Here is a 26,199-nt window from a genome sequence, read left to right as displayed (position 1 = left end):
TGTGACCCAGATGGGTCCGACTTTGTCGGATCCAGAAGGATCTCAGGGCCATAGCTTTGGCGCTGGATCCAAGTGGGTTGAGATAGACTCTGATAGTGTTGGAGCAATCTTTTCCTGTTGGAGCTTCATGCTGGATAGCCTGGTTCCGACCTCTACCTCAACAGCAGAGCCTGGGGGGGGGGGGGGGGTCGGGTTTTGTCCCTCATAGGCTTCTTTAGAACCAATCGGGGCAAGACTGAGGTTCCCATGATTTCAGCTTTTGAGGTAGTGAAAAGAGATTTCTCCTTATTATTAGAAAAGCCGTACTTGTCCCCCTCCCCAGGTCCGTACTACACTCAACTGCCTTCTGTGGAAGCTGGGTCTTTTCATCCAGTCACATTGGGACATCCAGTTAGATTAAGCCTCAAGACTGTCCTTATAAAGGATACTGCTGGTACTTCTGAATCCTTTCTGGAACCTCCCACCAAAGATCCCCCTCGGAAGCAGACGTGCAAGAGGAGGCACATAGACTCCCCACAAGTCTCTAACCGAATCAACTGACTTTGATGAAGGGGAGGGGTACCATAGATCACCCCTTGAGGATGCTTCCTTCAGAAAGGTTCTTGAGCTTTTGAAACTGATAGGAAGTTGGTCTTCCAAGCCCCCTTCCCAAGAGGAGTCAGGGTTTCTTGAGGCTTTCATAACCAGCTCAACTACGACATGGTTAGTTCCCCTGGTGGATGAGATGGTAGGCCTCATCTCCTGCCAGGCTTGGAAGGATCTGGATGTCACAGAGCCCATCCTTAAATGCCCAGATAAATATCTTGTAGCACCCAAGAATAGGACTCATTGGAGCATTGGTTCCCCATTGGATGCAGTGGTGGTTGCAGCAACCACCAGGAATGATCTGGCAGAACAGAGTTGTTCTGTCCGTCCTCCTAATAGAGAATTTTGGGCGCTGAACAGGTATGTGAAGCATGTTTGTGCATCAGCGATCATGTCTCTGAATTATTTGGCACATGTCACCAGGTTTCAGAGAACGATGATTAATCAGTTTTCCAGTACTCTCTCGGGGTCCATTTCTGCAGAGGATAAGAAAACAGTTTCTTCACAGATAGCTACCCTCTAGTCATTATCCAGTGCTTCCATGAGACTGATAACTCACACCTCAGAAGGAGCTGCTACAGCAGCAGGTTCAAGTTTAACCATTAGAGGGCATGCCTGGATGCACCTCTGTGACTTTGCAAAGCTCTTCAAGTCTTCCTTCATCAACACCACTTTTGACGGGTCCACTTTATTTGGCCCTAGGATGAAAGAGACTTTTTTCTACTCCTTGAAGGACTTTTTCCCAAAACCAGAGATGAGGTAGAAAATTATGGTTCAGAAAATCTCAAAGTTCTTCTCAGGACTTCTATGGGAAAAAAATCCCTTCATGGCAAATGGGATTACTCCAGTGGGAGATGCGTCCTCCCAGGTGGCCAGTATCATCAGGGCTTCAAAGTCTCATGGTCAAATAAGCCCTTTCAGCATTCCTGAAAGATTACCTGACTGCTGCACTCTAGAAGCAGTCTGGTTGGGGGGGGGGGCCTATATCTGCACCCACTAGCCTTGACCACTCTTACCAAAGATTCCTGTTTGCAGAACATCATGTCCAGAGGCTGTTGCATACCATTTTTCCTTTTCCCCCAAAATGCAACAGAAAAATTCCTGATGTTCCACCCAGTCAAAGGAAAGCCACAGCTACAGAAATCTTCTAGGAAATAAAGTCATTCAGCCAATCTTGCCAGACGAGCAAGGGTTTGGAACTTATGCAAGAATCTTTTTGGTGCCAAAAATGACCCAATTTTGGATCTCAGCAATCTAAATCAGTTTTTCAAACATTTGAAGTTCTGGATGATCACAGTCCCGTTCATCCTGCTTGTTTTATGGAAGGACAGTTAGATATATTCTGTAGATCTTTAGAATGCATACTATCATATCAAGATACACAAGGAGCTCCAGAAGATACCTGCACTTCTGGCTGGGAGCCAGTCACTACCAGTTCAGAGCTCACGCTTTGGTCTCACCACAGCCTCCTAGGTATTCACCAATTGCATGGCAGTGGTTGCAGCTCACTTGAGACTGAAAGGATTCCAGATGTTTCTGTATCTAGATGAGTGGCTCCTGTCTGCTTCCACCAAACCTCTACTGATTCAAGCCAGAGACCACTTGCTCCATCTCTCTTCACAGGTGGGCATTACTATAAATTATTCCAAGTCTCAGCTTCGCCCATCACAACCTCCAGAGTTCATTGGTGCCCGTCTAGACACAAAATCACAAGTAGCAAGTTTTAATCAAGATTGGAGAACTTAAAGAAACAGGAGATGCACATCCTTACTCCTTGTTCACTTCCAGCCAAACTTGTTCTGCAACTGTTGGGTTCCATGGTAGCCTTCATAGTACTGGTTCTTTTGGCATCTCCTCACATGGTAATACCATAGTGGACCCTAATGGTATAGTGGTCGATAAGACATAAGCCATTGTTGACTCCCATTCCCATCACAGCAGTTTGCAGATGACACAAAGCATGGTGGATTCATGCAGATGAAGTTTAACAGGGCCACCCATTCATACTTCCTTTCCCGAAAGCCACAGTGACTACGGAACCTCCCAGTTGGGTGATGCATAGACTTTCCAGGTTTTCTTCCCCTGTTTGACACATCCTCGTGTCATCCCAAAAAGCATCCACTAGAAAAGTAAATGGAAAAGATTCTCTATTTGATTCCTTAATAGAACATTAGACCCATTTTCTGTGCCTGTTCCAGGTATTGTTGATTTTATAGCCTCCATCTTCAACAAAGGAGCTAGCTATTTGTCAGTTAAGGTGCATTTGGCAGCCATCTCGATTATCACACTGGTTTAGATAGTTCTTCATTGGCTTCTCTTAAGTTATATAAAGCCTTCCTTAAGGAAACATTACTGCTCTATCCTCTGATTAAAATGTCCTGTACTTCCATCAAACCTTATGCCTTTTCTTCAGGCCCTTACTCAGCCTCTCTTCAAACCATCGGCAAAAAAAAGTTAAAATTCTTGTCCTGGAAGGCACTTTTTCTTTGTGGTCATCACCTCAGGTAGAAGGGTATCAGAACTCCAAGCACTTTCTTCTCAACCACCTTACCTGATTTTTCACAAAGACAGAGGGCCACTACAGACTAAGTTTCCTTTCTACCCAAGGTAGTGCTAGAAGCTAGTCTCAGTCAATCAACTTACCAGTTTTCTTTCCAAAATTTTCTGAAAAGGGAGAACATATGTTTCATTTACTAGGTGTTCATAGACGACTCAGGTTTTGCATTCACAGAACCAAAGATTTTCAGGAAGTCAGAGCAATTGTTTGTATCCTTCTCTAAAGTTCAATTTGGTACAGCAGTATCAAAAGTGTCTCAAGCCAGGTGGCTAACTGATTACATCACCTTAATTTACAAAAAACAAAGACCTGTCATTTCCAAAACATCATGAAGCACATTCCACCAGGTCTGTAGACGCTTATCTGCTTTCTGGTCTAAAGCATCTGTAGATGACATCGGTGCAGCTGCTGCATGGTCCAGCGCTCATACTTTATAGCTCATTACAAGTTGGACATATTGTCTAGGAATAGAGCAGTTTCGGCTCCACAGTACTGTGAAAGATCCTTCCTTGAGGACCACCCAAGATGATTCTAGCTGGGGACTGTACCCCATCAGTTGAGGAATGAATGAAAAACATCATCAGATATTATAGTTATGTATTACCATAACTTTGCATCTGTGTTGTTTGTTTTCATCCTTTCTTAGCTTCCCACCCACTTTTCCCACGTCACCATTTGACTGGTTCCTGGTATGACCTGAGGGATATTCCTGTTTAACTTTTGCTGTGTGGGTTACAGAGTCTCCTTTTCTGTTCTCTTCATGTTTTCGCATTGTTTTTTCTGTTATATTTACTCAGAAATTTTATAGGCTGCTTTTTACTTTTTTGATATGTTGATTGATAATTGGAGAGTGAGATAACTCACAGTAGTCAAATGATTATGAGTAAGGGGAGGGGTTCGAGCTGCAGAGCCTAAAGTCTGTCGAGTGGCCTAGGACGGATCTGTGGGTTGGATCCAAGCCTCATCTGTTGAGGAAAGACAGAACACAGATGCAGAGCTATGGTAAGTGTATAATTTCTCTACCTTAACCTTTGGACTATCTACTCACCAAGTGTGTTCACAAAATGTTTAGCTCCATTTACAGCTCATTGCAGGCTACAGAGTATCCACATTTTTCCATATTTAGGCAACTTGCGCATCTTTGCAGAGTCTTTTTTTTTTTTAAAGTGTCAGGAATCTCTCTCTTTTTCTGTCTCGCTTGAGTGAGAGATCTCTTACACAAGTTGGGATTCCAAGAGAACAGTCAAGTCTTTCCTGACTCCCTCACACAGGATTGTATTCTTGGGCTGTCAGCCTCAGTTCAAAGAGATTTTCTTCCACAGGAAAAAAAATAGATCCTTATTTAGATTTGTTTCTAAGCTTTTCTGCTCGGACTTCAGTCACTGTTAGGGAATACCTCAAGATTTTGGGTCTCATGATATCTGTGATTCTCATGATACCCTTGGCAAGACTCCCTATGAGAAAGATACAGTGGTATCTGAAATCTCTTTCGTCCCAGCATCAACACCGTTTATCTTTTCATATTCCACTGCTGGGGTTTATCAGAAGAGAAACCTCTTGGCGGAGACAACATATTTGGTTAGATCCACTATAGACACTTCAGACTTTGCTTGGCGAGCAGTTTTAGGAGGGATCAAAGTGCAAGAGTGTGGGACACCAAGGAGAGACACAAGCACGTAAATATTTAGGAGGTGCTTGCCCTTTTCAAGGCATTCAAGTCTACAAACCATCTTTGGCCTTTGGGACCTCTTCATAGTGTTTTCAGACAGTACCACAATCATGAGGTACATCAACAAGTAAGGGGGAACCAGGTCTCATACCCCATTTGCAGTCTCGCCATGTTAGCTTGGGGTGTAGCTTCACAGCACAGTCTCTCTTCTTCAGACATCCTTCATTCCGTCAGAGCAAAACTGTATGGCAGACAAGCTGAGCAGGACCAGGGCAGACTCTCACGAATGGAATCTGAATCAGGGGGTCTTTCAAAATTTGATCCATTTGTGGAGAGTTCCTCAACTAGAACTTTTTGCCTCATCTTTGAACAATTGACTAGCAAGATTTTGTTCCAGGACTCTGTGTAAGGATGCCTCGAAGACAGATGTCCTTTTTTTTTCTTTTCTGTGGACAGGAATGTACCTGAATGCTTTACCAGCCTTTCCACTAATGTCCTGGGTACTTTTGAAGATTCAGGAGGAGTCCCCCAAGATCATTGTGGTGATTCTCTTTTGGCATACACAGTTGTGGTTCTCTTTTCTTTCAGAAATGGCCAGGAGCAGTTACCACAAGCTTCGTCACAGACTGGATCTATTCACACAAGAACAGGGGTGTTGGATACACTGCAACATCAATAATTTTCAACTGACTGACTGGATGATAAGGTCTTAATTCCTCTTAAGGCACCTGTTTACTGAGGACATGTAGCAGATACTAATTGAGGCAAGAAGGCCTGCTACTAGAAAGTCATATATGAGCAAATGGAAAAAGTTTTCTAGTTGGTGACAACAACATAACCAGCACCCATTCAGGGCTATGTGTTTTCTGGTTTTACAATATTTGTTTGCATTGCTATCCTGTGGCCTTTCATATTCCTCAATCAAGGTTCATTTATCTGCCATTTCAGCATATCTGCCCATAGATCTTCCTCTTTCAAGGCAGTCTCATGTCAAAATGCTATTGAAAGGGGTTTTGTATAAGATTCCACCAAGTAAACTGTTGGCCCCTTTTTTAGGATCTTAATTTTGTGTTAAGAGAAGCTAACTAGGTAAGACTGCAATCCAAATTGTAGCTTGCTACAGATCCCCCACCATACCCCAAGATTCTCACTACACCTTTCTAAACATACTGGAGAATATTAAGATAGAACCAAACACCCTAATACTGGGTGATTTTAACTACCCTGCCATTAACTGGGAAAACTACTCATGTCCCAACACCTTTGCGCAACGGTTCTTGGAATTCATAAATTCCAACGCCCTGGATCAACTAATCCATAGTCCCACCAGGGGCTCCAATATCCTAGACCTGGTTATTACCAACATGGAAAATCAATGCTCCATACCTATGCTCACCCCCTCGTTAGTCAGGTCTGACCATAAGCTAATCACCCTTAACATCCACATCCCACCCCACCCCCAGTAAAGAAACCACCATAAAAAACTTCTCCAAAGCCAACTTCATGCTACTCAAGTCAGAAGTGACAAACTTCATGACACCCATGCACACCGGAACTGAAAGTTCAACTGCTGAATCCTACACTAAGGCACTGTACGAGCACATCCACTCATGCATGAATCGTGCCATCCCAAATAGAACCAAAATGCTGTCATCCAAAAAAGGAAGCCAATCTGGTGGTCCCCTGCCATAAACAAACTTTACAACAAAAGGAAGAAACTTTTGCAGAAAAGAGGAAAATCCCAGGATGCAAAAAACTCCCTTACTAGCCTCAGTAAGAAACTAAGATGTCTCATAAAATCCTCCAAAGCTAGTTACGAAAATAAAATTGCCAAAGATTCCAAAGACAACCACAAAGCATTCTATAACTATGTCAAGAATCTAAATGGCAATGCTCAGATCTGCTCTGAGCTAAAACAGAATGGCATTAAATATACTGATCCGAAGGATATTGCCAATATCCTGGCAGATCGATTCAGTGCCAACTTCACCCCTCTCACCCCTAAATGGCCCATCTCAATACCGGAAGATTGCCAAATTCCAGTAATAACGGCCACACAGGTACAAAACGCACTCTCTAAAGCCAAGAATACAGCATCCATGGGACCAGATGACATCCCGGCTGTGTACTACATGAACTACAATATGAACTGGCACCTCACCTAAGTGTCATGTTTAATCATAGCCTCACCTCAGGTTTCGTGCCCACTGAGTGGCGCAGAGCTACAGTTATCCCAATCCACAAGGGGGGATCCACCTTGGATCCTGGAAATTACCGTCCCATCAGTCTGACAAGCCTTATCTGCAAGGCCATGGAGCGTATTATCATGGAACTTATAAACAAAGACATTGGCAACCTTCAGACACTGGACCCCACCCAGTTTGGGTTTGTGAAGGGCCGATCTTGTCTCCTGAACCTGATTGACTTCTTTGAATCAGTCTCCAGAGCCATGGACAAGGGTAAGGTGGTCCACACAGCCTATCTAGACCTTGCCAAGGCCTTTGACACCATCCCCCACTCTGGAATCATAGATAAACTTACTAAGTTGGGCATTAATCCCTATGTCACCCAATGGGTTGCTAAATGGCTTACTGATAGAACCCACACTGTAAAAGTAGCCGACTCCAAATCCAGCTCCAGACAAGTGACAAGTGGAGTACCTCAGGGTTCAGTCCTGAGGCCGCTCTTGTTTGGCATCTACTTCTCTGAAGTACAGGTCAACACTAAGGGACTCTGGCTAACAAAGTTTGCAGATGACTGCAAACTGGGAGCCATTATTGAATCCCCAAATGATGTGGATACTCTACAAAAGGGCCTTACAGAAACAGATGCTTGGTGCCAGAGCCATGGGCTCAAGCTCAATGCCAAGAAATGTATTGTTATCCCCTTTGGGAAAAAACATGTATCCATGAATTACCATATAGGTGGCAGTACACTAAACACAGAAAGTGTGATAAGAGACTTATGGACACAGGTGGACAGTGGTCTCACCTTCGATAACCACATCGCCACAACAGTCAGGAAATCCTTCTATGTGGCACACCTCATCACAAAGGGCTTTTCATCCAGAAAAAAGGAGGTCATTGTCCCACTGTACTCATTCCTCATTAGACCCATTATAGAATACAACGCCCCATTTGGTATGTACCTCTCAAGACATCTGCAACAACTGGAAAGGCCTCAGAAATACCTCACTAAAAGAATCACAGGCCTAAAGCAGATGCCATGCTGACCGCCTTTAAAAACTCCAACTATACTCTGTCGCATATCGCCTACTCAGAGGCGATCTCTGCTTAACATACAAGGCCATGTCAAACCCAGAGCTGTTGGACATGCTACACTTAAAGAAATCCCAATCCCTCAGAGCTACACGCTCCAGGGATCTAAACCTTGTCATCACAATAAACAAAACATGCTGGAGGGATAGGTTCCTGACCCAGAGACTCCCCAGACTCTGGAATAGATTGCCCATACATGTCAAGCAGAGTGCCTCTTTGGACCTCTTCAAGAGGAACCTTGACGATTGGATGGGAGAAAGGAAATTCACCCCAGGGATCACATCAGTCGCCCTGATAGACAGGGGTCCAGGAAAGTAAATAATGTGGGAAGAAATAGCCAGGGAATTGTTATGGCTAGGCTTGTATGGCCCTAGGGCTGATAGCCTAGTACCAACCTATGAACCTATAACACTTGTTCCATTTGAACCAGCTGATCTTGCTGACTTGAGGTTCTTAACAGAAAACAGTTATGTTGATTGCGCTGACCTCTCCAAGAAGGGTTATTTGAGTTGCAAGCTCTTACAGTGAGTCGGCCCTACCTCATATTCCATAGGGATATGGTTTCTTTAAGAACTAGTCCTTCTTTTATGCAAAAAGTGGTGTACAAGTTTACTTTAAGACAAATTATTCATGTCCTCATTTTCTTTACTGAATTTAAAACTGAGGGAGAAGGAATACTCCATACCTTAGATGTCCACAGACAACTCTGGTACTATCATGACAATAGTACATCTCTCAGATCTTTGGACAAAAGGTTTTGGTTGTCTAAGAGTATTACCTTATGTTATACTCACCATAACAAATCTGTCCCAGGCAGGATCAAGGCCCTCTCTATCAGATCCTTAGTTTCATCTATGTTTTTTTGGAAAGGATTGGATTCTAGAAATATTCTAGAAACTACTACTTTGTCCTCTCTTTATAATTTTACAAAACAATGCAAGCGTGATTCCTTCTCTAGGTGAAGATCAAACATTGCTAGGACCATTCTCCTGGGGTTCTTGGACTTCTCTTCTTCCACCTCCCAAATGTAGTTAGTTATGGTAATCTACCCATATAACTAAAGCTACAGCAGTAGTGATTATTCAGACATCTAATGTTATGGTAAGTTCATTTTACACAACTGTGCTTTTCTGTTCTAGATACAACAAAAACTGTACCAGTGTAGATTTTTCATTTAGGACTCCCTATCCCTTTCTATTTGCCTATACTCTTGTCAGTCCTTGGTAGGGAAGACATTCTGTAACCTGCAGTCCAAATTTCTTCTTGGCCTCATCCTACTCTGTTTACCTCTCCTTCTGTAGTTATTTGCTCCCAAAACCTTGGTTTCTTTGCCAGTTTTCTCCAGTAAATTCCAGACCTCTTGTCTATTTTCTGTACCTGTACGTGCAGATGTTCTTCGTGTTTCACTGTTGCAGTCATCACTTTTGGGTTATCTGCTTGCAGTAGCTCTCAGTCGGCCTGATTAACAAAGTCTTAGGCCCTGCATCAGTTGCTGTCCCTTCTTCCCATGACGTCAGGTTATCAGGGGTATAAAACATGCAGCCGACACCATTATATCAGTCTTTCTTGCCGTGCGGTGCCCGAAGCAGAAGCAGTTCGCAAGTGCCGGTTAGCCGACTCCTGAAATTTTCGTTTTTGAGTTTCAAAACCGAAGTCTTCAACTAAAGCTAAGTACCCCATTGGGGAAACGTTTTCTTGCTCCTTACCGATGTCAGTAAAAGTTAATAATTGCATTACTTGTGGAAAGCAAATACCTCATAAAGATTTTCATTCATACTGTATTCCTTGCCTAGTCCCTGACCATAACGTACCGTGCTGTCGGTTTTGTGCTTTATTTAATCAGCGCACTATCCATCGTTGGTATATTTTCGCCTCAAAATATTTCGGTTCTCGGTTTAATTATCCAGAAATGTCGCCAGTTAGCCATCCGACTACTGGGATTCCGAAAAAACACAAGGATAAAGACAGAGACAGGCCACCGAGATCCAAAACTGCCTACGATGCTTTTCCTAAGCCAGTCGCCAGTTCGACGGTACTCAGTGAGGCGTTTTCGCAGCCTCTGATACCCGCTACTTCTGATTCACAGGCCTCTACTGAGACCCATTCAGAGTCCGGAATGCCTTGAGATGCTTCAACTATGGAACCTGTGGATGTCTCTACCTTGGATGGGTCCGGAGCTGCTGTGCAGGCACCGACTTCTGAGGGTGTATTCAGGCCTATGGACTTGCATATTAAACCGACACCTCCTTCTTCTTTTAGGCCTAAATCTCTAACCATGCCTAAAAAACTCTATGCCCAGGCCGCATGCCTAAAAAACAAATGATAAGAATGGTTGAAGATCTCTAACTCTAATCAGGGGAAGCCAGCCTCCCCCTTCTAAGAGACCTAGGACTGAAGTTGTTTATGAATCTTCTGACCAGGATTCTGATTTTTCTGATTCTTCTGATGATCTGGATTTGCCCTTATCTACTTATGAGGATTCTGATGCAGAGGGCTGTATTCCCTCTGCTACCCCTCCACAGGATTTTTCTTTTGGTGAAAACTTACATACTCTAAGGGAGCATTTCCACTGGGAAAGCCAGGATTTTTCTGATTCAAAAAAGAGGCTTAGGGATTTCTTACTCCTGCCTCAGCATAGGCCTTTAGCTATTCCTCCAGTATTAGACATTGTTGATGATGCTTTTTTCGGAATCTAGTTTGGCCTTGATTTCTTGCCTCCTGCTCCCAGAAAACCTGACAGATATTACAGGGTTCCTGATTGACCCAAGTTCCTTTTTAAAAATCCTTTTGCGGATCCAGAGACTATTTCACATGGTCCCAAGGGCATTAAGACTTCTACTGCTAAAAATCCTACCCCTTCTGATATAGACTCCAGAGTGCTGGATAGATGGGGTAAGAAGGTTTACACTTCTGCAGCCTTGGCCATTAAGGCTTTAAACTGCCAGTTTCATATGTTAAAGTATCAACAACATGTTATTGGATTGCTTAAACAGAAAATGATGTTGATTCCTGACTGTGCGGAAAATAAAGAATTACAGGATTAATGCATTCTGCTGAACAGGTTGGAAAACATACTTTGCAATGTGGATTTGATTCTTTAGAGGCCTCTTGCAGGGCTGCTGTTACTGGTTCTGTGCTCCATGCTTGGCTTAAGGAGCAATCTTTACCTGATCATGTTAAAGCTAAATTGTTGGATGCTCCCTTAAATCAGTACCGCCTGTTTGGCAACAAGGCTGAGGAAGTTCTTAAAAAGATGGAAGATAAAGCTAAATCTATGCAAACTGTTAAAGATTTCTTACAAGTTCAGCCTCCTAGATTTAGTAGGCACTGGCCCTCTATGAATTGGTCCTTTCTAGCCTCTTCAAGGTCTTCTCAAGCCAAACCCAGACATAGTAGAAACCCCAGGTTTCAGTCCCAGGGGGACACACAGTGGGGGGTTTCCACACCCAAATCAGGGAGTAGTAAGACTCCCCCGTAAACAGTCTCAATGACTTGCTTCTAAAACTTCCAAGCATTTCCCAACTGAATGCTCCTTTAGGCGGAAAGATTGGTCTGCAGGCCAAAAACTGGGAACTCATTACCCAGGGCAAATGGGTTTTAAATATAGTGTCCCAAGGATACAGATTTCACTTCCACACCTTACCAACACCAAGCGGGTGGCCAGATCTACCCCCAAATCAGTGGGCAGAGGCCAAAAATCAAGTACTCTCATTCTTAAGCATGGGGGCTATTCAGTTGGTACCAGAAGAGGAAAAGCGACAAGGGTTCTATTCAAGACTTTTCCTGGTACCCACAAAAGGCAATACATGGCGTCCTATCCTGAACCTTTCTACTCTAAATCCCTTTCTGGTGATTCCAAAATTCAAGATGCTGACTCTTCACCAACTGCTTCCTATGCTAGGCAAAGATGCATGGTTGGCAACACTAGACTTAAAAGAAGCATACCTGCACATCCCTATCAGGGAGCCTTGCAGAAAATACCTATGCTTCAAAGCAGGCTACATCAGGCACTATCAGTTCTCTGCACTACCCTTTGGCTTCTCTACTACGCCCAGGGTATTCACAAAGTGCCTAGCTCCAGTCATTGCATTCTGCAGGCAAAGAAATATTCACATATACCCATATCTGGACGATTGTCTAATTCAGGCAGAAAGCCAGGACATACTTTTGAATCTTCTGGCCTTTGTTCAAAGGGTACTGACTTGTCTGGGGTACACCATAAACGAAAATAAATCACAACTGGTACCCTGTCAACAAATTATATTCCTGGGAGCAAGCTTGAATACAACTTCCCAGATGGCTTTCCTCACGTCAGAGAAATGGATTCATTTGACAACCTACTTCAAACAAGTGGCCACAAAATCCCAGTTATCTGCAAGGCAAATACTGTGCAAGCCTTTTGGGGTTCATGGCCTCCTGCATTCTTCTAATTTCATATGCAAGGCTGCATATGAGGAAACTGCAGTGGTATCTCAAAAGCCTATGGTGTCAACATTCACAGGATCTATAGGCAATGATTCCTATCATACCTTGCCTATGCCTAGAGTTCCTTTGGTGGACAGAAGCCTGCCAAGAAAACAGGGGACTACCATTCACACTACCCCCAGCTGCCCAAACCTTAATAACAGACGCATCAGACTATGCATGGGGGCCCACCTGGCAGGGAAGTGCATTCAGGGCAAATGGAACCCAAGTCAAATGCACCTGCATATCAATCAAAAAGAAATGTTATCTGTACAGAATACTCTGACAGCCTTCAAGGACCACATTCTTCCAGGACAATTAATGATAAAGATGGACAACACCACTGTTATATGGTACATAAACAAACAGTGGGGTACACATTCTTACCCCCTCTGCAGACTAGCCATGGCATTGTGGAGCATAGCCCTGAGCTATCAGGTACATTTACAAGCTCAATTCCTGCCAGGAAAACTAAATACACTGGCAGACGAACTAAGCAGAAACCTCATGGACCCACACAAGTGGAAACTGGAACCAAGGATTTTCAACATGTTGTACAAGCAAATGGGGGGGGAGCCCAGATATAGACCTGTTTGCCTCCCCCCAAAACTATCAGTTGGACAAATTCTGCACAAGGACTCCCCACAAACAAGCTTGGAAAGTGGATGCTCTGTCCTTCAGCTGGAAAAACCTATCAGTTTATGCCTTTCCTCCTCTGCCTCTGCTCTCCAAAGTACTACTATAGATCAAACAAGACAAACCAAGGACAATTTTGATTGCACCAGATTGGCCACGACAACACTGGTGTACCCCCTCTTGCGCAGTGTGTCACTGTGGGCCTCATGGCACCTGCCTCAGACTCCTACTCTATTGTCTCAGCAGGAGAACCAAATTCTGCATCCTCAACTTCAAACACTGAATCGAGCAGGCTGACTAATTACAGAATTTCTTCTTTACCATCCCTCAGTAAACCAGTGATGGATATCATTTTAGAGGCAAGGTGGCCTAGTACCAGAAGGTCTTACGCTGAAAAATGGAAAAGATTCTGTGCCGGGAAACCAATCTCAAGGGTTGAGCACAACAGTGCCCAATTTACCTCAGATCTTACAATACTTAACTGAGATGCTTCATAACAGCCTGTCTTTCTCCTCCATCAAAATTCACGCCTCAGTCATCTCAGCTCATTATAACACAGAACCACCCCTATTATCTCATCCACTGCTTAAGCAATTCCTCAGAGGGGCCAAAAATCTACGACCACCCAGGAGAGCTCCAACTCCAGCCTGGGACCTCAACTTTGTATTGGAAAAGCTCACCCTTCCTCCTTTCGAGCCAGCTGCCACTGCGGACTTAAAATTCCTTTCCTGGAAAACAGCTTTCCTTTTAGCAATCACTTCAGCAAGAAGGGTATTTGAATTACAGGCCCTCATGGCAGTGGAGCCTTTCATCCTCTTTCATGCGGACATGGTGTCCCTCAGGACCAATCCCTCCTTTTCATGCCCAAGGTGGTATCCAGTGTGGCCCTTAATCAGTCTATACATTTGCCAACCTTCTTTCCTAACCCACAGAACAAAGAGGAACGGATTCTGCACTCCTTAGACGTGCACAGGCAACTTAGATTCTACTTGGACAGAACTAAACCTCAAAGGAAATCTGATCAACTGCTGGTGGCATTTGCTGCAGGGGCAGAAGGGAAGGCTATTTCAAAAACCATTTCCAAATGGATAGGCCATTGCATTCTTATTTGCTACAAACACCATGGAAAACCTATCCCACATGGGGATCAGACCCCACCAGGGCTGCATCTACCTCTACAGCCTTTCTCAGAGGCGTCCCTACCAGGGGCATCCTAGAAGCTGCTACTTGGAGTTCTGTACATACTTTCACCAATCATTACCATCTGCCAATTTTCTCTAAATCCAGAGCTGGCTTTGCCACTGCAGTCTTGCAGGTCCTTTTAGCTGGTCCTGATTTTATTTAAATTCCTCCTCCCATCCTTAGCTTTGGGAATCTACCCAAAAGTGATGACTGCAACAGGGAAACACGAAGAACATAGTACAGTTGTGTACATTTACCATAAATGTAGATGTCCGAGTGTATTCACTGTTGCAGTCCTGGTTACCTTCCCTCCAGCCCCCTTCTTTTTCTTTTTTGGATATACCTTTACTTTCCTTTACTATCTTCAAAAGCTTTTTGGTGTATTTGCTTTTTTGTTGGAGGTATAACCTTGTATATTTATAGATGTAATTGCTCCCCATTAAGGGGGCACCTGACATCTGGGGCAAGAAAAACTGATGTAATGTCGTCAGGTGCATGTTTTATACCCCTGACGACCTGACGTAATGGAAGAAGGGACAGCAACCGACGCAGGACCCAAGACTTTGTTAATCAGACCAACTGAGGGCTACTGCAAGCAGATAACCCAAAAGTGATGACTGCAGCAGTGAATACACTCGAGCATCTACATTTATGGTAAGTGTACACAACTATACTTTATCCCTATATGCAAAATCTCCTTTCTCCATTCCCATGATGGCTTAGTTCTCAGAATATTTTCTACACCATTATGAATATGTTATGCGTGATTATTATTTTCCTTAAGGATCTGCATCAGAAATTATAAACTCTGTTTCTTGAATACCCCTCCTGCTTCATCGTCATCCATTTCCACTTTGACTTATAACTTTATGCTTATGTTATGTATATGAACCTTAACTAAGTTAACTCTAAAATATCACTTCAAGTAAGGTAATACTAAATTACCTTGTTCTGCTGTGAGGATCAACTTATCCCACTTAACTCTTGCCCTCTTCCCCTGTCAGATAAATTCCTTCAACTCTTTATCAGTTATTGCCCACAGCTTATCAGTTATTGCCCACAGCTTCTCCTCTGGTTGATAAAAATATGCCTGACCTGTATATATTGTATTAAATGGACTTTAAACATTTTTTACTACTTTTACCTTGCTGTCCATAAACATAAACAAGAGCTTCCAGTTTCTCAGTTTTTGTATTATCTTTTGTTTAGTCTCTTCCCATATATCCATAGCTGCCATAACAGAAGCTTTTTTAATCCATACTCCTAAATACTTCATCTTATTATGCACCTGTAAATATGGGTAGTGCTGAACCAATTTGTGCGTGGCTGCGTTATTTATGCCTATAACCTTTGTTTATTATATTTATATCCTGAAAAGACTTGAAACCTTCTCAAAGTGTTCCACAAAAAAGATGTCCTTTTCTGGATTTATCCAGTGCAAAATAGTATCATTTGCAAATAAAGCCAAGTTTTCTTGATTACCATACCAGTTATTGATTTTCTGAGTCCCTTATTTTCTTTGCCAGTGTGGCTCTAAATATAAAGTAAATAATGAGGGATTGCATGATCAAGGGTGCAGAAATAAAGAGCTTAATGATTCACATTTAGAGTTATAAAATTTGCAAAATGATGTAGTTATTGTTGAGAGGAGAAACTATCTGGTTTGGGAGAAAGAAGTAGAAGGAACAACTGATTAACCAGGAGTGGAAGAGCTGCAGTAAACTTTAGAGTTAAGGAGAAGAGGCTGGAGATATTTTATTTTATTTATTTTTATTTATTTTATGACCGAACGTTCCTAGGTTCAGCCTGTTCACAGAGCCTGGGAGAGCCTCAGCCCAGATGAATGCTGAGAAATTTGTGAATGGAGGAAAACCGAGGACGAGGGAGGAAACCCAACACGCCAACACACAACAAACTCCACAAACACAGGCACCCAGCACCCGAATCAAAGTCGAACCCGAGAACCTCTGGTGTGTGTGTTAACCACTGCCTGCACCACTGCTGTGCGCCCCATATTTCAATGAGGAACCAAATCTATCACCTTTAGAGTCAGCTGCTGGAGCAACCCTCAGATACTTCACCTGGAAAGCTGCGTTTTAGTGGCCATTGTTTCTGCCAGAAGGACATAGCACTGAAGGCCTTCATAGGCAAGCAACTCTCATTTTCCATAATGATAGTTAAACTGTCAGCACCAGTCCCACTTTCCTGTCCACAGTGGTGACAAAACTTTCCTTAAAACAGGCTGTTAACCTCCTTATCCCTGTCTTATTCCACAGAACAAGGGGAAAGCTTCTTATATACCCTGAATGAGCTTAAGCAACTGAAATTGTACCTTGAAAAGGAGAAAGATTGAATTTAGCCAGTTAGTTGTATCCTTTGCAGTGGCTAAGGAGAGTAGGCACTTCTGTAAACAGACACGTCTCTAAGTGTCGCGCTCACTCAATCTTTATTGCACCTTCCATGGCAACAGTGTACCAGAGCATGTGAGGGCCTAATGTACAAGAGCCACAGAAGCCACTACTGCCTTCCTTAGAAGCCCCAGTGCTTGAACCACTTAAGAAGCACCTATCTGGTCAGTAGCGTACACCATCTCCAAGCATTTATAACATATATTATTTCTAGGCCAAGGGCAGGATTTGCCATGTGAACATTACAGGGTCTATTGCTAACAATAATTGAGGCCACTTAACAAATGTACCATTAGCTCTGGGAATCTTTCAGAGTGTTATCACTACTGCAGCAGTGAGCAATACTATGAATATTGTATGTCTGTGTTGAGCACTTAATGTAATTGTAGATGTCTTTGCTCACTGTTGCAGCAATATTTCCCTCCCTCTGCCCTTTCTCCTTCTGTTGTGTGAGCATGCTAGGGTTGGGGAGGGTACCCAGTCACTTTCCTTTTTACCTTTCCTCTCTGATGCCTTTGGAAAGTTCCCCTTTCCCCTCCTCAGGATAATCTTGCTTCAGGAGAGGGAGCGTTGCAGTTTTTTTCTGGTTGCTCAGCCATTCTTGCAGGTATCTTCCACATTAGGCGGCTCTTGCTGTGGTCTCAGCCCATATCACTAGAACTTAAAGGGACAAGAAAGATTAAAGACTGCATGAGCAAGCATCCTTCTTATGCCAAAAACATGCTGACATCCAGGTGAGAAGGAGTCCACCCAATCAAGAGAGGAAAGTTAGGCCAGGCGCCAGATCTTCTGTGGCAAAAGTCCTATTTTTTCTTTCGCAGCAGTGAACATTTATAGTTAAGGTAAATTCCTAACCCAACTAGTTTCCCAGCCTAAATTGGCAAAAAAAAAATCATATGGATTCAGAGAGGAATACTGATTAAATCTTCTCAAATTAGCCCAGTCTCTAAGACTGATTATAAGAATAAGTATTTCTATTAAAAAATCCTATTTCTGCAGTTCACCTTTTGTTCTGTGAATCTGAATATGTTGGAAGTTAGGTATCTGATGATGAATAGTCAGGGCTAGGGTACTAGGCTAAGCCTATTAATTCTTAATTCCCTGGCTATTTCTTCCCCCTGTATTTACCTTCCCTGGGCAATGCTCTTTCCCTGGGGTGGTGTCTGGGTACCCCTCCCATCCAATCGGTATCCTTTTTCTCCCCAGAAGGCACTCAAGGAGACTTCCTGCTTGTCTAAAGAGGCACAATGGTCTCATGAGTCTCGGGGTATCCAGAGTCTGGGGAGTTCCTTTTTGTTTTTTTTGTTTATTGTGGACATGTTTAGTTTATTGTAACAAGGTTTAGATCCTTGGGATCTTTTCTTGTAGCTGGGATCCATGCCTGTAGGTTGACATGGCCTTTGTATGTTACCTCAGATGTATGTTAGTAGTGAGCCATGAGCGACAGAGTATAGCTTTAGAGTTTGCTGAGTATTTATCATAGAATCATAGGGCATCTGCTTTTCTTTGTGATTCTTTTAGTGAAGTATTTCTGAGGCCTTTTTGTTGCAGAGGAGATGTCTTGAGAGGTACCAAATGGAAATGGTATTCTATAATGGGTCTAATGAGTAATGAGGGTGATGGACAGGGACACCCTTTTTTTGGATGAAAAGCCCTTCGTGATGAGGTGTGCCACATAGAAGGATTTCCTGACTGTTGTGGCGATGTGGTTTGCAAGAGATCTTGTTAGTGATGAGCAGGGTAAGGAAGCTCCTAGGACATTCCTTTTCAAGTTATTTTGCTACTAGTGACAGATTCATTTGGCTGTTTGAGGACATTGAAACCTTGACTAACACATTTAACTATCTAAGCCCTAAATAAATTAGCTCCTCAAAATTCAGAATTGTTTTGAGACCTGGGGGAGCTCCTTCTTGAAGTAAAAGTTTCTTTGAGTCCTGCGATGAATATGCTTGTAAATAAATAGCCTTGTGTGGCTTTAATTTGAAGCGCTACACATGCCTACTGCAAGCAAATATATATATTTTTTAGTTTAATGTGTCTACTATTTCAAAAAAACACAATTAACAACAGGAAGAAGTTTAGTTGCCACCCTTCCCCTCTCATTCTTTATTTGTGGCCGCTGTAATCAACAAGTAGGGATCTCTGTCAGTAGACATTAGTGCATGTCGTGCTATACCTCTTAGTTATTGGTCTCAATGCACTGCAGGTATTCTTTAGAATTTATTTAATTGCTGCTTCTAATCCACATGCATGTACCATTTTTAGCTCCTCTTCCCACGATCAGTATTACTTCTACACAGTTCTGCAGCCTTTTGCATCTCTATTTCTCAGTGTGGTATACAGTAATGCTTTTCTTTTGAAATCTTTGTCGGCTAATAATTTAGGAGAGTGCTATTTGCTACATGGCTTCCACAAGCTTTGAGAATAATAGTAGCTTTTGGGAGATGGTCACCCAGGAAAACTACTTCATTGATAAAACACGCTTAAAAGTACAGCTAGTAGTCAGAGATAGTAACCTGGCTTTCGACCAACATGTGTCTAAGGTTGTAAAAAAATCATTCTGTGATACTCAGGTGTTAAGGGCATGGTATCTAGGTCCACGGAAGTCACTGTACAACTGTACTCGGCCATAATTAGACTCATCATTGTGTATAACAGACCTTTTTGTATGCACCTGACCAGGTGCATGCAACAAATGGAACGTCCACAGAGGTTCTTCACAAAAAGAAAATAGGGCATAAGTACAGTGTCCTGTGCAGATCGCCTCAAAACCCTTTCTCTGTGCTCTGTTTTCTACAAACTGCTGAGAAGCAGTTTATGCCTGTCGTACAAAGCATCTTTGGATCCCGCTCCAATGGACCTTTTGCATGTATGCAAAATGAACAGCACCAAAACTACTAGATCTAAGGATTTCAACTTTGCTTGCAAGTTAAGTAGGGCGTGTTGGAGGGACAGGTATGTATCTGAGAATCCTCATTCTGTGGAATAGACTTCCCATCCACGTGAAGTAGAACCCTTCCCTAACCGTATTCAAGCACAACCAGGACCAGTGGATGGGAAAATGGAAACTCACCCCTAGTCTGACACTTCTGTTTCTGATAGACAGAGGCAGCCATTAAATCATGCCCTAACAAGGCACAGTAGCTTGTGGGATGAAGTTAGGTTGGAAGGTTAGGTTTATAAATGCCCCAGTGATCATTAGCCTAGTATACACCTATGAGTTGATCAGCCATCTGCTGTCATCTGATCCTTTGTTTTACAGGTTCCTGTCATCTGATCCTTTGTTTCACAGGTTCCTGTTTGAGCACTTCTCTCCCTTTGTAGGTAGCTCTCTTCTTGTTCTCCTTTCTTCTTGGACTGTGTGTGTCCCTTGCTTCAGGGTGTCTACATTGCTCCATTTGAAACCTGTACTGTTCCATTTTAGGACTAGAGTGTCATCCTTCTAGAAGTTGTCCCTTTAAGTGCTAGTGCTTGCATTTATGTCTCAAAGCAAATGCATTTTGGGTGCTTTTCACTCTTCCCTTTTTGCTCCTCTTTTTTTTTTTTTTTTTCAAGGATTAAGAAAGCCATCCCCAGGCTGATTCTGCTTCCGTCATGCTTTTGGGCTGAATATGCTTAATGCTTTTCAGTTAACTCTGTTCTGGCGTACTAAAGCCCTCTTCACTGAAGAGTTTTACTTTTCAGTAGCCTTGCATCTTATGTTGCATTTGGGCACAGACTGTCCCAGTTGCATTCTGCTAATGGAGTGCTTTTTTGGCCTTTCTGTGCTAAATTTCCAGATTCTTGTTTATTATTTTGGACTCCTGTCCCAGGCATAATACTTTAACATGATCGTCTTCATGACTTTACGTCTGTTAGGCTGTTGAGTACATACTGCTGGTGCCTCCTGGTGTTTCCGTCTGAGATTACTAGATACTTCTTACTTGCTGAGGTCCCCCGCTGCTTTCTTTCTACAATGCCTCATACCTTGCCTCACTTTAGGCTCATTATACCCAAGGCTCAACAGCATACTGCTTTTAGGCTGTCCATATCTTTCACTTCATGGATAATATTTCTTCCGGTTGCTGCATTACTGTGTGTTAGTTAGTATAATGTGAACTGGATCTTCATACTTGAACGCAAGAGTATACTTGTCCTCCCCTGTCATACTTTTTAAGTCTCCTTTTTACTTGTAAGACATTTGTAGGACATATATCTCCAGTTCAGGTTCTTCTGAAAAGGGTATCTTGAGATGTTTTTAGGTGAGATCTTTAATCTAGGTCTTTCTGGAAATACTGTTTCTAGACTGCCTTTGCAGTAAGCTGCCCAGCATGTTATTCTGGAAACTCTTTAGTTCTGTTACATACAAAAGCCATGAACTTACTGTAATTATATACATGTTAAGACCAAGTCCATTTTTCCTTTATGACCCAAAAATTCTTTTTGCCTTTCTGTATGGTTTTGAAATTGTTCCATAAAACATTTGTCTCCTCCTTGGTTTAATCTTATTTTCTGCTTTCTTTGGGGGTAACAAAGATCCGGAGAGAGGCCTTTAAATGTGCAGAATAGTGGGAAAAGTGGAGGAGTTGTACAGTCACGTAAAGTTTAGGTGGCAAGTTGTCTTGAGTTCTCCCAACCTTAAGTCCTTTAGATAGAGGACGATGTAGTTTGAACTTAATATCTATCATTTTTTACACTGTTTTGTATCTTTTATTGTTTTTGGGCTAGAAGAATTTGAAGAATACTTTCTGAACATGATACATGGGGGAAAACTTTCTGGATGCAGCAGCATTTTTATTATTATAGGAGACCTTTTACAAAATCAGACACTTGTGAAAGATATTGAAGGAATTTGAGGGTACAGATGCAGACTAGAATGAGCCACTGATACTAACAGTGAATTAATCAGAAGTCTGTGCGTTCCATTCCCATGCCAAATGCTTGGAATTAATTTTCCAGTACTGACAGTGTAATGTAGCCTGGGGGATGCTGCACCCCTGAGATGGGACAGTAAAACTGATACCTGAGCTACACGAATTGGTGGTACATCACGTTAATGTAAAAGATCCCATGGCACTTTTTGTAAAAGAACATGGGAATGTCCCTGATGTCTTGGCCAGATTTTCAGAGGTGACTTTGGATATATGGTTTTATGAAGTAAAAACAGTAGCATAGTTGTGAGATTAAAGGAGCACATCTTATATATTTTTGCAGCAGTGAATATTATTTGATTTATCAAAACCTAAGATACACATGAATCATCACTGCTGATAATAGAAGTATTTAACTCTGAAAAATACCAAAACTTTGTGTTTGTTGAATGCCTTTGTCAAAACAAAGATGATTGCATTCATTTGAGATAAGAGATTTATCACTTTGTACACACCTACTGAAAACACAGTATAATAATTTCTTTAATTCTTTTCCAGTAACAGAAAAAGTGTATGAGAGTGAGTCTTACTCAGAGGATGAGGATCCATTTGTAGTTTCCAAGCAGCTGCCTAAACAAGGAGTTGCACAGAAGGCACCCCCAGCACCCACAAAGAAGGAAGCAAAGGAAACATCAAAGAAAGGAGCAGCTACTGGAAAAGGTGTCAAACAGGCATCTATCATGGGTTTCTTCCAGAAAAAATAGCCTAGAAACAGAAGTGTTTAAGCTGAAGCTTGAACTGAAACTGTTATGATTCAGCGGTTTTCATAAGTACAGATTTAATATGTGTAAACTAAAAAAAAATGCATTCGCAAAGTAGAATTACCTACTATGTAAGTAATTTGAGGACTCTACGAGTGTGTCTTGCACTCATTTTTTTGGGGACATTTTACATGTATTAGCCTATATTACAACATCTCTGCAATTCATGTGGTAGACAAGTGGTGAAAGCATAATGCCAGAAGCATGTTGAATGTTCCAAGTGTTTTAAAACTATATGAAAATGTGTGTATATGTGTGATATATGTATGCACATGCCAGCACGCAGACACATCCATGTAAATAGTAACATACAGTGTAGTTATAATTGAGTGGATGCATTTTGTGCAGTCACCCAAGAAATAGTTACAGTATAATTGTGTTGCCTATAACGTTTTATCTTGCTTATTGAATTGTCAAATGTAATTAAATCATTTGTTAATTAAAATGGTCTGTATCTGTGGATACAGACTGGTCATTTCTAAATTTTTAAGTTTGTGCATATGTAATAGTCACTTTTCAGTGTAATGTATAGTGTAGTATGTTTAAATGGTTAGTTGCTTGTGTGGGTAAGACCAGATTTACACTGTGTAGTTTTTGAAAATGTGTAAACCTACTTTCTTTTAGTAAGAAAGAAAAAGCAAAATGACTTGTGATGGAAGCTGAAATTGAGCTCCTCATCCTTAGACTTTATCGTGGCTGCCTTAAGCAATCCAGCATCCACACTATTTACCTCAAAGACTCAGAAGCTCAGATTTTGGAGCTGGAAAATTCTTGCATGCATGATAGAATGGAACTTGTAGTTTTGAATATAATTTTATCTTTGACTTAACCCCTACTGAGTGGTTGAATCAGAAAAGTACATTAGTACAGAACACTGGCTGTATCCAGCTGTAAATGGGAGTTGTGCAGAATGCACCAAGGTAACTGCATGAGTCAGCCGTCTACAGTGGTTGTAACGTTTTGAAACCTTTGTCCAAGATTTACCATAATCCTGCTGATCTCCCATGGTCTTCTAGACAGCCAGCATATATGTCTTGTACCTAAAGCAAATATTAGATCTGTAGCATCCCAGCATGTTACTCTTTCTCTGTGACTAGGGAGGAGAAGCAATCTATGTATGTTTACTTTGGTATGGGTAAGTCATTTTAACTTTTTCTGTGCCTAACATTTCTTCTACTTGGGTTCATTTAAACACTGGCCCTTGAAAGATCTTTTCATGTAATTGTAAGTTTACTTTAAGGCAAACCAGTCCACAATATCTTCCCAAGGTCACTAATATGTTTCCTCATTTTCATTTTTCTTGTTGGTATAACTAAAGAAGTTAAACGAAAACCACTTGGCAATAGATCCAAAAAGTTAATTTATTCAAAACACTTTGATTGCCTCACTAATTGCTTTATTGGGCAGTGTATTTAAGGGGAATGTATTCTTACATGCATTATACTTCTTGAAGGTTCTATGTTAAATAATCGAATGCTTAAAAAAGCTAACGATGATTTATCGAACCCATGTAAGCGAAAGCTTACAATCTCGAACGCTTAGAACAGAGATTTTTTCGCCCCGTACTTTAATATACCATCTCCGAGATCGCACTACAGTCACGAAAACGGCAAAGTAATGGAAGCGGCTAAGCGATTTCTTTCCCAGGGAAAGAATTCGCTTATATGCCGTTTCACTATTTTGCCTTTTCGTGCTTTCAATTCGATCAAGATGCATTCGAAAGAATGCATCTTCAGTCATTTAATAGGAACCCTTCTTGAGGGCTGTGTTGGCCAAGGTGCTAAGGTGTTTTGAATAAATTTATTTTTTGGATCTATTGCCAAGTGGTTTTCGTTTATAACTAAAGAAGTTCTCTGTACAGACGATGCTGAGTCTGTTGCTTTTATATTTGAGCATACAAAACAGGCAACCACTGCACAAAATGTCCTTGGGTAACTAAATGAGGAATGTTATTTAACTCTGTAAAATGCTGTATGGCCCATAGTAATTCCATTTGCTGGTATCCCTTGCAGTCACTCATGTCTGTGAAGGTGACAAGGATTTGATGGTATTGGTGAATTCCAGTTTTATCCATTCTAGTTTATGCCTATCAGCATACAGGTTAGCAAATGTACCGAGTTACCTGTTTAGAGAAATTCTTATAAAGAGCAAGGAAGTAATCTTCAGTTTATGCAGGTAATTGGTTGGTCCCACTTTTGTAGGTTTGAATACTGTCTAGCTTTAGGAGTCCTGTCTGAAAATGTTTGACAGGCTTGCATTATTCTTATAATGGTCTTAGAGTTTCATGTGTCAGGTTCATGGCCAGAGTAGTTCTGACCATGTTACCCCCAGGTGAATTTTAGAATACCCATATGATTGTCTGATTTTGAAATGTTGCTTCGTATTTGACTTTTTGAAAGATTCTGCCATGTGACAAATGGAAAAGTCACTTCTCTTGGATGAATACCTCCCAATATCTCAAACTTAGTTGTAAAACAGAATAGGCCCTTCTAACCACTTAATCACACATTATGAACCAGAACTAAAATTTTCAGCATCACTTTTTCATCTTAGCAATCCTTGTTAATGGGGGATTAGTAAATAGAAGGGGATAGCTGATATTTCAGGCCCAGATGTCGTTGCAGTTCACTTGTATAGTTTTTTTTTTGTTTTAAGGCTAATGTTGTTACAGTAGTTATTAAGCTTATTTATGTAACATTTTAACATTTTTCTAGTTAAGTTGTGTGGTACCATGTTTGTAGTCATGTACAAACTGTTAAGCCAACCTGTATGTTTTAAAGAATTCACACTGTCGCAGTGACATATGGGTTCTTTGCCTGTACAAACCTACACTGGCAGCCTTCCGGTACTTAGAATTCCCTCTTCTGACTGCTACAGGAAGTCATTTCAGTCTTTTAGTGACAGCTGTAGAAATCAAGTTGAATCTTAGCAGTATCTGGCTGTCATCAGAACATTCTTTTTTCCTGGAGGATCAGAATCATTTGTGATGCAGAACAGGCTAAGGGGAAATACAGAAGTTTGAACAAGAGGTGGGCCATAAATAGAAGGGGACTGTGTGTCTCATTCCTTTGATGGTAAGGCTCATTTATTTTATTTTATTTATTTATTTAACATTTGTTAACCGGGAAAGTCCAACTTGGAGGAGAGCCAATTTTCAGCTGCGGCCCAGGGAGAAACTCTCCAGATGCATGTCTTTGTAATGTGGGAGGAAACCGGAGTACCTGGAGGAAACCTACATGAAGGCAGGGAGAACATGCAGACTCTGCACATAAGGCACCCCAGCCAAGAATCGAACCAGAGAACCTCTTGCTGTGAGGCAACAATGCTACCGCTGCACCACTGTGCCATCTCATAGAGAGACTTTGCTAGTGAAACTGTTTCTAGTGGTAATGGAAATGCTTGAGAGACAGAAGAAAAACACAGGAGCTGACTGGAAGAATTAGAAGTACCTTGGACTTGAACCAGAGTCTGGGTTTGGGAGATGGAGATGAACAGGAATAAGACCCAAAACACTGAAATTAATGAATAAATATGAGACAATAAAGCATCAGTCGCATTTGTGAATTATGGCTTTACAAAAAAAAGAGCCTGAGAAAGCTTGGGTTTTTGTTGACTTTGTTAAACTTGTTGGATTGACAGGTATATGCCCCACTTCATTTCATTAATGTTTGGGAGGACAGTAAAAGAAGAAAAAAAAAGAAAAAGGAGAAAATAACTGTACATAAAACAATTTTCAAGTCAATAAGTTG

The 26,199-nt window shown here is 41.7% G+C and overlaps 1 protein-coding gene across 1 annotated transcript in view; it reads left to right on the top strand.

The window, feature by feature from the left end:
- POLD3 (DNA polymerase delta 3, accessory subunit) overlaps positions 1-22,933 on the top strand; it is a 713,420-nt gene extending 690,487 nt beyond the window's left edge. Inside the window, exon 12 of the mRNA XM_044072678.1 lies at positions 22,188-22,933. Within this exon, the coding sequence (XP_043928613.1) occupies positions 22,188-22,393 (206 nt within the window). The 3' untranslated portion in view covers positions 22,394-22,933. The remainder of the gene's footprint in view (positions 1-22,187) is intronic.
- Positions 22,934-26,199: the final 3,266 nt, after the last annotated feature.

This window comes from Protopterus annectens, chromosome 5.part0, assembly GCF_019279795.1.
Source record: "Protopterus annectens isolate FY-2018-M chromosome 5.part0, PAN1.0, whole genome shotgun sequence".
NCBI classification, from domain to species: Eukaryota; Metazoa; Chordata; order Ceratodontiformes; family Protopteridae; genus Protopterus; species Protopterus annectens.
This window is presented reverse-complemented; position numbering and strand designations above follow the sequence as displayed.